The following is a 13,172-nucleotide window of genomic DNA, read 5'->3' on the forward strand; positions in this document are numbered from 1 at the left end:
CCAGCAGCTCCCGAGGGGCCCCGAGAGGCAGGGATGCTGCCAGGACAAGGTTTTTACAGAACAGCATATTCACTTTAAAAAGCACCGAAGTGGCCTCCACAGCCTCGTGGTCCAGAGGAACAATAAAGATTTTGGAGGAATGGAAAATAGGGCCTTGGAACAACAGGAGGCAGAAGTGCTAGTGCCTCCCGGGGAAGAGGTGGCTGGGGCTGCAGCCATGCTTCTCGTGGAGGGCGTGCATCACGGGCGGGTCAATTGGAAGGGTGCTCAGAGATCGTCCAGTCCAGCCCCTCACTGCGAGAGTCACTGCGTCCATTTCAGGATGCATGTTCCCCGGGGCGTTAGAGGATGGAGGCAGAAGGGAGTTTCCTGAGAGCAGGAGCAGCCTGCATCAGCTGGGGAGAGTCATGGTGGCAGCAGAGGCAGGCACTGCCATGGGTGGGCTCCGGGCTTGGCCCTCCTCTGCCATTGGCTGCAGTCACCCCGGAGTAGGTGAGTGAGTTCCCGCAGGGGCATTGTGCCCAAGGCTTTCTGTGCTGCTTGCGTCATCTGTGAAGTGGGCATCAGAGTGATACGCTACCTCTTAGAGCTAGTGGAGGATTAAATGAGACAGTCCACTGGAGGTGGGGAGTGCAGTGCCTGGCACCCAGTAAATGCTCAGTAATGCTAGCTCACTGCCTTCGTCCTGGCAGTCTTTAGGACAACTCTGCCCTGCATGGCTTAGGACTGTGATTTTTTTTTAACCTGAGAATATTCTTAGGTTGTTATTCAGGAAAGAATCTCAGAGAGAGACCAGAGTGTAGTTTGAAAAAGCAGAGTGAGTATCATTTTATTTTTGGAAAACGAGCACAATGCCTAATGTTGGTGACATAAAGGCTATAGCACGAGTAGCTTTTGGGACATGGGATTTAGGGGCGTGAGAAACATGGTTTTCATCTTCTGGGGTCAGTAGCCTCACAGAAGGGAAGCCAGGGGGCCACCTCCCTGTCCCTTTGAGGTATGTGAGGGCCTCACTGACAGCAGCCCAGGGATGGACGACTTGAAAGTGCAGGTACCACTGGGAAAATGGACCCATGGTGAGATTTACCAAGAGTGGATTGTGCCTTATGGCTGGCTGGGTCAGTAGCATGGAGGGGACCAAACATGGGATGGCCTGGAAGACACATTGTCCGCTGTAGGGTTGGATGCCCGGTTTAGAAGATGCCTCCCACTTTGTTCTCAGGCACCCAGTGGGAGGGGACGGTGGCCAGTTTCTGCTGGGGCAGGTCTGGGATGGACTACCTGCTCCCGCAGCGTGGCTGGGTTTGAGCGTTCTGTTGGGCTTCCGTGGTTTGGCCGTGGTGGGACCCTGGCAGGCCTCAAGCTGGTTGTGGTTTCTGGGATCTTCAGGATTTGTGATCATTGGTCACCTGGCCCTCAGAGCTGAAGCCAAATGAGGCTCCATTTTCCTCCCCGACTCTCCTTGGAACCTTTGAGGCACCTGTTCTGAGGGGCCCTGGCTCCGGCATCTCTCCTACAGCTGGTGGCTCTAAGATCATACTACGGTTACTGAGCACCTGTGCCGGGAAACCTGTTGAGCATGTCATCTCATTTAATATTCATGACAATCCCAAAGCTAGGTTCTGTTATTAACTCTATTTAAGCAATGAGTAAATGGAGGCCTGGGGAGGTTAAATAACCAGCCCAAGGTCATGGAGCTAGCAAGCCATGCAGCCAGGAGGTGAATCTTGCCACAGATGCTTGTAGATGCCTCATAAGAGGAACTTTGGGTGAAGATAGCAACCCTGGCTGTCACCCTCCCCTCTCTGCCTTGGCCCCACCAGCTCCAGGAGCTTCTGAGCCACTGAGCTAACAGGAGGGGCCTGCCCACCCCCAGCCCTAGTGAAGTGGGCTCAGCCTCCAGGGGAACAGAGGCAGCCTTGTGGCAGGAGCTCCCCCAGCTCCAGCACCACCCGCCTCCTTCCTTGGCTGGATCTGTTTCTACACCCCAGAGCGGCACATTCCATTCTTTGGCACAGCTGGGGGCTGGGGATTCCGGATTCCCCTGGCCGCCTGCTTCCTTCAGGGCCCTAGCAGAGCCTCTGTCTGGACGGGGACACTGGGTCCCAGCCACACACATTCCAGCAGCAGCCACCCCCCACGTTGGATTTCCCAGGGAGTGAACTTTAGCCAGGATTACAGTCAACTAAACAGTTGTGGGATGTGAGCTTCCTTTGTGGGACTCAAGAGGCTGGATGCTGATGGGGCTGAGAGGGGAGGAGGGGTCGGGGATGGGGGGAGTGCTGATTTGGGAATCTAGAGAAAAGCCATGGTCCAAGGCTGGCTCTGCCGCTGTCAGGGCCCTTGGAGTGGGGTGTGAGCAGGGCTCCCACAAATCATCCTGTGAGGCAGGGTGACAGAAGCATGGCTGCCTGTACCCCAACTCTTGTCCTCGGCTTCATCTCCTGCAGGCAGTTGTACAGTGGTTCAGAGCATGGGGTCAAATCCTAGCACCACCACTGTGTACAAGCTGTGTGTCCTTCAACGAGCTTATTAACCTCTCTGAACCTTAGGCTCCTCATCATTAAAATGGGGATACTAATAGTACCTCCCTCAAAGGGCTGTTGGGAGGCTTAAATTCAGATGCTTAAGTTGCTTTGAGTAGTGCCTGCCACCCAGCACAGGCTTGATATGTATTGTTTACTAGTATTATATGTCTTCTCCCCTGAGTTGGCTGACACACCACCTGGGGATGTATTTTCCTAAGGAAAACCCCAAATGTAGGTCCTGGCCCCCATCTGAAGGTAACAATTCTGACTTCTAGATACGATGTTCCTGTCTTTTCCCTGCCTTCCTGCCAGTAGCATTTCTTAGTTGGTTAACAAATCAGTGAGGAACTTACTGAGCATCTATTACATGTAGGCTCTTGGCTGGGTCAGGGCCTTTGGTTAATAGGAATACTAATTACCATTTAATGAGCATCTCAGCGCTGGGCATTGTTTCCAGGTACTTTTCATACATTTCCCTGCTTAACACTCAGCCACTCTGTGAAGTGGACATTACTCCATTTATAGCTGGGCAGTACTCCCAATGTCACACGTCACTAAGTCACAGGATTGGAACCCAAAACTGGGCTCTACTGCCTCTTCTCGCCCATCCTGAGCCTGTAGCAGCCTACCCCAAACCCTTCCTGTTCTTTATCAGAACTCTGACTTTGTACCAGCTGGAACACTTGATGTCCTCTGCTCCTTTGCAACTAGGGTGGCCATGTGGCTTACTTCTGGCTGCTGAGCTAGAAGTGGAAATCTACCAGGTGGGACTTGTTGGGAAATTACTGTTTTCATGATAAAAGAGCCAGAGGTGGCTGACACGCTGCCTTTGCTCTTAGCCCTTCCTCATGGTGCTGCTGGAATGTGGAGAAGTTGGGCGGAGGAGGGGGCACCATCTGGTCACCATGACAACTAAAGTCCCCCATCCCCGCCGCAGAGCGGGAAGACAGAATGAGTCTGGAACCTGGACCTCCCACCTGCCCACCTCCATACCTCTTGTGTGGAGAAGCCCACTGTTTCTTGGAGTTTCTGTTCCATGGAGTCAGATGCAGTCTGGCCACTGATACGCAGCCCAGATGCTCAGTGGGCAGCACTAGCTGCCTGTCTCCAGACCAGCCTGGAAGCATTTGTGACCGAAGGAAATGAAGGGTGGGCTCAGGCCTTGCAAGTCCTCCTGGGTCTTTGGGGGGATTCTTGGTCCCAGGGAAGAGACCACTGGGGGGTCTGGCAGCAGATGTTTGGGACAGAGATGATGTGCAGAGCAGGGCCTGACCCTTTTTGGGGGATGGGCGAGGAGTGCCTCCCTGGGACTTCTGGGATGGGCTGAGGGAGCCTCTCCCTGCCCACTCCCTCTCACTGGCTGCCAGCACCTGACAGAGGTCAGTATTGTGCTCTAGCCAGAAGCAGCCTGAGTCCTGTGTGTTCAGTGGAAAAATAATCCTTGGTCCTGGTTGACCATAGAAGTGTCCATAAATATTTGGTCGGGGTAGGAGGCTGGGAGACAAGGGGTAGATTCAGGGAGTCAGGTGGGCTGGGCAGGCTTTGGGCGAGGGTGGGTGGCAGTGGCTTCCTCAGAGCTGAGGAGAAACAAGCAGATCTCTGCCACCCTGCCCTCTGCTGAGGCCACCTGACTGCCCAGAGAGGTGATTTATGGGCTGGCTGTCAGACCACCTGTTAGCTACCCTGGCACCTCGGCAGAATTTGGGCCCTCTAGCCTTCCTCCTTTCTCTGAGGCAGCATGCTCTGAGAACTGCAGAAGCCGAGGTTTTCCTCACCCCAAGACAATGTGGCTCCATTGTCTTGGAGGAGCAACAGGCCTTGACTGGACTTGGCATTCCAGCTGTACCCCGACTGGTGAGGAAAGTCCCTCTGGGGGTGTCACCAGCCCCCTGCTCTGGGTACAGCTGCCCTGTCCCTCAGCATTGCTGATGGATGCTCCCCACCCAGGGACTCTTTCCTGGAACCACCTCTTCCAAATGCTGGACGTTTGAGTGGCAGCAGCTGTTGCCTCCATTTCAAGCCTTCTCCTTTCCCTGCCCCATCCAGCTCAAGACAGCAGCCTCCATCTGCTCTGAGCTCACTGAGGAAGCCCCCTCGGGCATTATAGCTGTTCCAGCCTGAGATACCTCAGCCCTTCACCCTCTTGCCTCAGCTGTTGGCTTATCTAGATGGAGGTTCTCAACCCTGGCTGCACACCACCCCAGGGAGCATCTAGAAATGCTGATTTCTGAGCACCCTCCAGAAGATTCAGATTTAATTGCTTTCGAGTGAGGCCTGGTATCTTGTAAGAGCTCCCTAGATGACTGCAAGGCTGGAAGGTTTAGTTCTTAAAATGCAGATTTTGATACTGAGGGTCTGGGGTGAGGCCTGAGCTTCTGCATTTCTAACCAGCTCCCAGGTGATGCTGATCCTCTGGTCCAGGGACCACGCTTGGAGTAGCACCAGCCTACACCATCGTGTGCTATAGGTCAGGACCAGTCCCAGAGGTGTCTGAGTGCTGAAGGGGTAGGAGTGACACGTTTAGGATTCTGGCTCTCCAGAGTAGTTCGCTGTGGCCCAGCCTTCTTGGGCTCCTTGGAGCAGGCGTTGCCATGTCAGGGAGCTGCTGCAGGACCGTGGGAGCCTTCTGACCCAGGGAGAAGGCTGGGGAACTTGGCATCTCTGTCTCTCCCCAGGGACAAAAGGACGGTCCATCTCCATCCCTCACTTAGTGGTTGAGATGAGGAGGGTGACCCTTGCTATGTGCTCTTGGGGGATCCTACAAAAACACACAGGCATGGCTCTCCTTAGGCATTCCAAGTATGTCTGTGGACGGGTCGTGGGTTATGACAAAGGGCTCTTTCTAAAAGTCCCTTCTGTACCTCCCTCTCCCCACCTCTGGGGAACCAGCTGAAAAAGAAATCACCTGGTTAAAACCAACTGTTGTTTTCTTTGATTTAATTACAAACTTAAAAAAACAAAAACAAACGCAAACCCTGCCTGCATCAGTCTGGTATCTATGGCCTTGCAGCAGTAGCAATAATTTACTTGTCAGGGTAAAAGGGACATGCGGAGGCTGAGGAATGAACCCCGAGAAGCGAGCCTATGGGAGGGGTCTGGGCTGGGCTTCTCTCGGGATGAGACGAAACCAGCAGAGATGGAGAAGGTGGGGAGAGGTGGCTGGAGGGCACTGTGACCCTAGGGCTTTTCCTCTGGGGGGCTATGATGATGACATGTGAAGGGGCAATGGGACAGAGAACTGTTTCCCAGGTAGCTCAGCCTAATATCAAGACCTCTCTCTCCAAGGCGAGGCCCCACCACCAAGAGGGGGGAGTTGACACCAATTTGGAAGCCACCTCAGGCTGCTCAGAGTGCCTCCACCCTTCCCTTGCTCTCTCCGCCCTCTGCCTACTTTCTGAGACCCTGGGGTTTCCCTCCGAATGAGAAAGCCCTGCTCCTAAGAGAGGAAGCTCCCAGGGACCCCTTGGTCAAGGACAGCCCGGGCTCCACGCCTATCCCTTAGGGCCTGTGCTGGTACCAACTCTGCATGAAACCACCACTGGGCAGGAGCTGGGTCAGCCTCGGGGTAGGGGCGAGGCCAGGTGGGCAGGAGGAGAGAGTGTGCCCCAGAGGCAGGACAGAGGACAAGGCATTGTTGGCTGGTTGGGGCAGGGAGGAGTGCCCTTCAGTGGGGTTCAGCTGCCCCGTAGAAGAAGGGGTAGTAGAGGGAGCAGGGGTAGGAGAACATGAATTTGACTGCGAACTTCATCTCCTTATTCTTCTTGTCCCAGCGGTAGACAGCCATGAGCAGCAGCTGTCCGTCCACTTTGCGGCCCATGACCAGGAAGCTGCCGGCCAGGCTGTCCAGCTGCGGGCAGGGGCAGCTGGCGCCGTTCTTCATGTGCAGCACCAGCCTCTTGGTGTCCTTGCGCTTCAGGGGGCCCGGCTTGAGCAGCTTCTTCTTCTTCTGGGCTCCGATCAGCTTCCGTTCCCCATTCTCTATCTTGATCTCCTTGATGCGCATTTTTACCACTGTTCGGGGGGAGTGGACAGAGGGACAGTGTGAGAATGGTCAGGTTTGCCCAGGATGCTGGTGGCCCCACAGTTGGTGCTCATGCCTGAAGCTCCAAGCCTGGGGCTTGGGACGGTGGAGCTTATACCATACAGTTAATATATAGGAAGCTCCTATCATGTGCTGGACTTTCACAGACATTATCACCTTTCATCCTCGAGGTACCAGGAAAGTGAGGTTTGAGAGGTTGTGACCTGCCCGAATTCTAGAGCCTGGATTGAACCGAGGTCTGGCTGACTCCAGAACCCGTGCCTTTCCCTGACACCAAGTGCAGGGTGGACAGCTCGATGGGGAGTGGAGTGGGGTGTTGGGCTTCCTGGGGAGGGAAATATTGGTGGTGGAGCCGACCAGGTGGAGGGGGGTCCTTGTGATGGAGGGCAGCTGGACTTCATGGTCTCTGGGGATGCTTCCAAATGGATTTCTGGTTGTTTGTGTGTGTATGGTTGGAGCTGGTAAATGTGTGACAGCCGGCTCTGGGGAGGGGTCCTGCTCTGTAGCATGTGCTGGTTTTCATAGAGTAAATACCCCCCATGACCCACCACATCACTGGGCGCAGAGTTGGGAAGTGCTGCACACAGCCAGCTCTTGCAAACACGCCACATAATCTGTGTGAGACTGTAGTGTGGGTGGGAGTGTGTATGTGTGCTGCTGTCTGTTTTTGTGTATTAGAGTATGTTTGTGGTGTGTGTAGGAGTGTGAGTGTGGGGGGAGCAGTGGGGAAGGTGGTTGAAGGCCGGAGAGTAGTCAGAGAGTGACCATCCAGGGCGCTCCGAGGTGGCCACAGAGAGCCTAATGCAGTTGGGGACTGGAAGTCCTGAGCTTGGGGGCGGTCACTTAGGTGAGTTGCTTCCTTCTTCAGGCCTCTGGGCCCCCATCTCTGAGCAGCCAGGGAGAAGTCAGAGAGCAGCTGTCCACCCAGGGAAGGAAAATGTTGTACAATCTCTTTCTTTCTCTCTCTCCCTGCCCACCCCCCACCTCCTCTCTCTTTCTCTCTCGGACACACACACCTTGCAGTAGTCGTATTCTCTTTCCAAACAGACTAATGACATCAAAGACCTGCTGACATAAGGATTTCATTGCTATCTCTTTTTTCTAGGCCAAGAGGCTAAGGCACAAAACAGGAGCCAACATGGCAAAGATCGCACGCTGGGCTGTGTGGTCCACAAGGAGCCAGGTCCTGACTAGACTCGGCTCAGCTGCCCAGGAATGGGAAGGCTCCTGGAGGAGGCTGTGGGACAGGGGACCACAGCTCGCCTGGCCAGAGGTGCCCAGGGACGAGGGGGTTGTACTTCATCCTGAAGCCCACCTCTCCCCTCGGCTGCCCCTGTCCATCTCCAGGCTAAGTCTGCCTCCCCCAAAGAGAATCCAGCCCTGGAGGCCCCCCTGTGCACAGCACCAAGGGAGGGCCATGGGAGCCCTGGCCAGGGCTGGTTTCTGAGGCCCATGGATCATGGCCTTGAGGGCTGCTGAAGCCCCTGAGACGATCTGCTAAAAGAGGTGCATTTCTCTGGGGAAGGGGTTCATGGTTATCAGATTCTAAAAGGGGTCCACGATGCAAAAACTGTTAGGACTCACTGTGATGGGTGTGGGCACGTGTGTGTGTGTGTGTGGAGGAGGAGGGCCTGGGGGTGACATTGGGGCAGTGGCTGTGTGGGCTTCACACTCACCGAAGTCGCTGGAGCACATCTGCTCCATGAGGCCATCAGCGCTGTGCTCCATCTCACACTGGGCGCAGATCTTGGTCACTGAGGAAGGAAGCAGGGGTGGGGTGCAGGGAGGCTGGTGAGGGGATCCGAGTCCCAAGAACCACTTAGGGTGTAGGCTCCCCCACTGAAGAGCCCCCTCCCGGTGCCGAGCCTCCACTTCCTCATGAGGAAACGGGATGATGGTAATGGTAAGACCACCTGCTCACTGAGTGGCTGCGAGGTTCAGAAGAGCCAAGCTTGCGTGGGGAGAGAACTGCCCAGGTGGGCATGAGTGCCCCACAGCCCTGGCAGCTGCAACCGTGATGTGCACTGTCTTCTTCTAAATTCTGTCTCAATCCTCAGCCTACGAAGCAGGTATTATCATTCCTATTTTAAAGAAAAGGAAACTGAGGCCCTGAGTGGTTCCCCAGTCTGCAAAGCTGGTGAGAACTGAGCTTAGAGCTCAGGATTTGTGACTCCCAGCCTAGTGCTGGGGTGGGTGTGTTTGCGGGGTCTTTCTAGGAGCACAGGGTCCAAACAGGTGGGTAAGCGAGTGACACTGGCAGGGCAGGGACTGTGGTAAACCGAGGAGCACCCTCTGTAAAGTGGGCAACTTCGCATTGCCAGAATTTCCGATTTTTCAAGGGAAGCCGAAACTCTCAATTTTTATATGAAATGTTCTATCTGTTGGCCCCACAAACACTTCAGGCTGCCTCTGGTCGTTAGGCCACCACACAGCACCTGGCCTCTGCTCTCCTAGGTGGGCGCCCCATCATGGGCAAAGGGGGGCTCAAAGGGCGAGAGTGCAAGGGCAGGGCCGGGGTCCGAGCCTGGGATTTCCCTGCCTTCCAGGCTGGTAACGTCTGGGCTCCGAGAAAACCAGCAAAGGAGCCAGGCGGAGATCCCTGCGGGGACTGTGCTGGCTCTCCCCCTGCTGCTTCTCAGTCCCATTTCCAGCCTGAGAACAGAGGGGTTTCCCTCCTCTCAACACTCCCCTGTCACAGGACCCCCATCCAACCGTGACTCTCAGGAGGACATGGTTGTGTAGGCCCTGGGACTGTGGACAGCTCCGGTGAGGTTAGCCCGGAGTGGGTGGGTGGGGTATGGTGGGGTCCAGTTGCCTTTTGGGGGCTGGGTCAGATAGGGAAAAAGGGGAGCAGTGCTGCCCCTTGGGGGAGGCCTTGCGTCAGGGGCTCCTTAGCAAAGCTTTCCTGCTCCGGACCACCGTTTATCCTCCTGTCTGGGGCCCGGCCAGGGCCTACTCTGCTCAGGAGTTAGGCAGACAGTGGGGGAAGGGTGAGGGGAGCACTCAGTGAAGGGGAGGCTGAGACCAGGGAGGAATTAGGGGCAACAGAACTGGGTGGAGGGTGGGAGTGGCACTTAGGATCTCATAGGTGTGGGGAACCTGGGATTGCTTCCTATATTACAGATGGGGAAACTGAGGCTCAAAGTTAAGCCGCTCGCCTAGGGGCTCCTTGTGCCCGGGCATCTGCTCCTCCTTCTGCACTGAACTTTACCCAAAGGTTTCCCAGCCTGAGGAATTCAGAAAGGGGGTAGGAGAATTGAGGGTTCCCAGGCGCAGAAAATGGGCAGAGGGGACCATAGCCCAGGAATGCGCTTGGCCCTGGTCTTTCTCCATATCTTTTCCCTGGGCACTCCGGGCTCCCAAGGTCCCAGCACGGAGTGGGAGTGCTGCCTGTCTTGGTGTCTTGGGGTCCAGGGCTGCGGCGCAGGTGAAAGGCATTGTTTATCCACCCTGGGCATTCTTGGGCAGAGCGAGGCGATGAGGCATTTATCGGGACGCCCCAGGATGGGGGGACAGCATTGGGGTCACCCCAGGGATTCCAGCGGCTTGGGAAGGTGGGCCGCAGCAAGGGATGCCAGGGGGTTTTCAGGAACGGAGTGGGAATTGGGGAGAACCAGTGGGGATGTCCAGACCGAAGGGAGGCACTAATCCGGCAGTCTGTGGGGAGGTGGGAAGACTTAGGGGGACAGTTCCCGGGACACGCAGCGGGGCTCGCAGAGCTGTGCTAAGGGGTTGGGGGAGCGGCATCCGTCCGGGGCCCAGCTCGCGGGCACCCAGGGCCTTCGGAGCGCGCAGGGATGGCGGCGGCGGCGGCGGCGCTACCTGGAGGCGCGGTGGCGGGCAGGTGCCCGAACTGCACAGCGATGCAGAGGTCGTTGTCCAGGGGGAACTTGTGGCAGTGCAGCATCTCCGGCCAGGGGAAGCCGTAGGCCTCCATGAGCGGCGCGCAGCCAGCGCGCACGGCCTCGCACAGCGAGCGGCACGGGTAGATGGGCCGGTCGAGGCAGACGGGCGCGAAGAGCGAGCAGAGGAAGACCTGCGTGTCCGAGTGGCAGCGCTTGGCCAGCAGCGGCAGCCAGCTGCTCGCCTGCTGCTTCACCTCGGCCAGGCTCTCGTGCTCCAGCAGGTTGGGCAGCCGCATGCGCTTGTAGCCCACGGTGTGGCAGAGCGGCAGGTCGGCGGGGATGTCGAGGCACTGTGGCGGCTTGGAGTAGGAGCGCCCGTGCAGCGGCTCGGCCTGCCAGCCGTAGTAGTCGTACTCCTCCCCGCGCGCCGGCGCCGGGTGCAGCGCTCCCAGCAGCAGCGCCAGCGCAGCCGCCCGCGCGACCCCCGCCGCCGCCCGCATGGCTGAGCGGGCGCCCGACGCTTGGTGCGCGGCGCCCCCAGGTGCCCCGGCCCGCGCCCGCCCGCCGCCCCGACGCTCCCCTGCAACAGTCGCCGAGGCTGAAGTCGCTCAACTGGATGGCGGCTTTCGCTCCCTCCGCGCCGCGGCGCACCGAGTGATCCTGGCGCCTCCCACCTCGGGGCTCCAGCCCTGGTTTCGCCGCGCGCCCCAACCAATCTCTGGCCTCCTGGCCCCCGCCCCATGGCAGGGAGGTAGGGTGGAGCCCCCTCAGCCCCTCCCGCCCGGCTCCCGCGCGTCCCGCCCAGCACCGGCTCTCGAGCCCCTCTCCCACTCCCTGGCTTCCCGGCCACCGCCCCGGTCTCGCCTCGCGCCTCTCCCCGGGGCTCCCTCACCTCCCTAGGCATTTTTCTTGCCCCTCTCCTTCTCCATCCTTCCTCCTTATCTCTCTCCGCCACAGCCTCTCCTGTTCCTTTTCTCACTCACTTCACTTGCTTATCTTTCCGTCTCGCCTTTCCCCCTCCGCGCTGTTTTCTCTTCCCTGACACCTCGCTTCTCCCTTCTCCCGGCAGGAGGCTCCTGGCTGCCCACACTCTCCTGGTCCAGGCGGGCAGTTCTTCACCCCTCGGTTCTCAGGCGTTTACTGAGCTCCTGCTTGGTGCCAGGCACCATGCTGGCTGCTGGGGAACCAGAGATGGGTATGACCCAGACCCCACCTCCAACAACATCACAGATTAGTGGAGGGGAAGATGATCATAACTACCATGTAATGAGCTTTTACTGTGTGCCAAAGTTACTGCACAGAACTTTACGACCTTATCAACTACTATTTCTAACGATAGCTAATCCCTACTGTGTGCCGTCTGTTCTAAGCCCACTGCATGAATTACCTCATTCAATTCTCACAGGAATGCTCTAAGTTGGGTAGGTACCATTATTGTCCCCACTTCACAGATAAAGGTACTCAGGCAGAGAGAGGTTAAGTAAGAGTTGGTGCCAGGACTTGCACCCAGGTAGTCTAGTTCCAGAGTCAGAGCCCAGATACAACCAGGAGGTCTGGATTCTGAGTCTGCAGGCTTCATGGTTATGCAGGCTCAGAGAGGTGAAGTGATTGTCCCTTGGTCACATAGCTAATAGGTGAAGGAGCCAGGATTCAAATCCAGGTATTGGGCTCCAAAGGCCAGGGCTTGATCGCTCTGCCCTAAGATAAATTCCAACCCAGGGTTAGAAATGCTATGGAGAAGAGGGTACCTCTTCTAGGAGCCAGGAGGAGGAAGGAATTGAGGAGGCTATCCAGGGAGGCATCAAAGAGGAGGCAACTTGCAGGAAGCTCATGTCTGGGGTCTTTTTCTCCTGGCTGGGCCCTGCCTTCCTTGGCTTTCCTGTTGGAGGAGCTTTGGACCAGAGGCTTGGGGTGGGGGCTCCTTCTTGAGAGCCTGGCCTGACCTTCCAGCCTTTGGTGGGGAGGGTATCCTGGGAGGTGTCTGGTAGGAGGGCTTGTGGTGTTCTGGGGGCTGGCTCTGCTGGAGGGCAGGAGTGCTGGGGCACTTGCCTCCTCCACTCTTGCCCTTATAACCCCCATCCCCATCCTCCTGAATGTTTCCAAGGGTTCTGTCTTCTCACGGACCTGTCCTTGCAGTGGTAGTGGAGAGAGGTGAGGAACCATTCCTCTTATATGCAACAGACACATATGAAGCACCTACTATGTGCAAGGCTTGAAGTGTGGTGCACACACCGCAGATGGGATACAGAAATGCAAAAGACACAGGCCCTGCTTTATCTGATCTGGTGAGAGAAAGACAGAAGGCAAGTCAGAGGAGCAGGAGAAAGTTCAGCAGACAGAGCCTGTGGGTGGGGTGGGATGTCTTTTGAGGTTCAGGATGACCTGGTTGGATCTGGGTAAAACAAGCCCCCGTTCTCCCTATCCCAACCCCCAGTATGAAGAGGTTCTGAGGATGACCTCTCAGAAGGTGAAGACCGGGTCCCTGCAGGGCCAGGCAGCATAGTGTAGTCCAGGTCCAAGAGGCTGGACTCTGTGGACAGAGTCAGGTTCAAATCCAAGTGCATGCTCTCTGAGTGAGCTTGGGCAAGTCCTTAGCCATTCTGACCCTCCATTTCCTTCTTTGTAAAATGGAACCTCCTCAGCAGGTGTTGTGAGGGGCAAACCAAATGATGCATGGGAACAAAGCCCCATGCATAGTGCTAGCAGGTAATAGGCACCTAGGAATTTTAGATTTCCAAGGGATGAGTGACTTCAGGG

At 56.7% G+C, this 13,172-nt stretch overlaps 1 protein-coding gene across 1 annotated transcript; it reads right to left on the minus strand.

Annotated features, from left to right (window-relative positions):
* Nucleotides 1–5,485: 5,485 nt before the first annotated feature.
* On the minus strand, nt 5,486–11,123 carry SFRP5 (secreted frizzled related protein 5). The gene is made up of 3 exons (XM_046654096.1): nt 10,393–11,123; nt 8,247–8,324; nt 5,486–6,539 (listed from the first exon to the last, which is right to left on the minus strand). Exons 1-3 carry the CDS (start codon nt 10,913–10,915, stop codon nt 6,193–6,195), a joined length of 948 nt encoding a protein of 315 aa, XP_046510052.1. The 5' UTR covers nt 10,916–11,123; the 3' UTR covers nt 5,486–6,192.
* Between the last annotated feature and the right edge of the window lie 2,049 nt (nt 11,124–13,172).

This window comes from Equus quagga, chromosome 2 (genome assembly GCF_021613505.1).
Source record: "Equus quagga isolate Etosha38 chromosome 2, UCLA_HA_Equagga_1.0, whole genome shotgun sequence".
Lineage (NCBI taxonomy): Eukaryota > Metazoa > Chordata > Mammalia > Perissodactyla > Equidae > Equus > Equus quagga.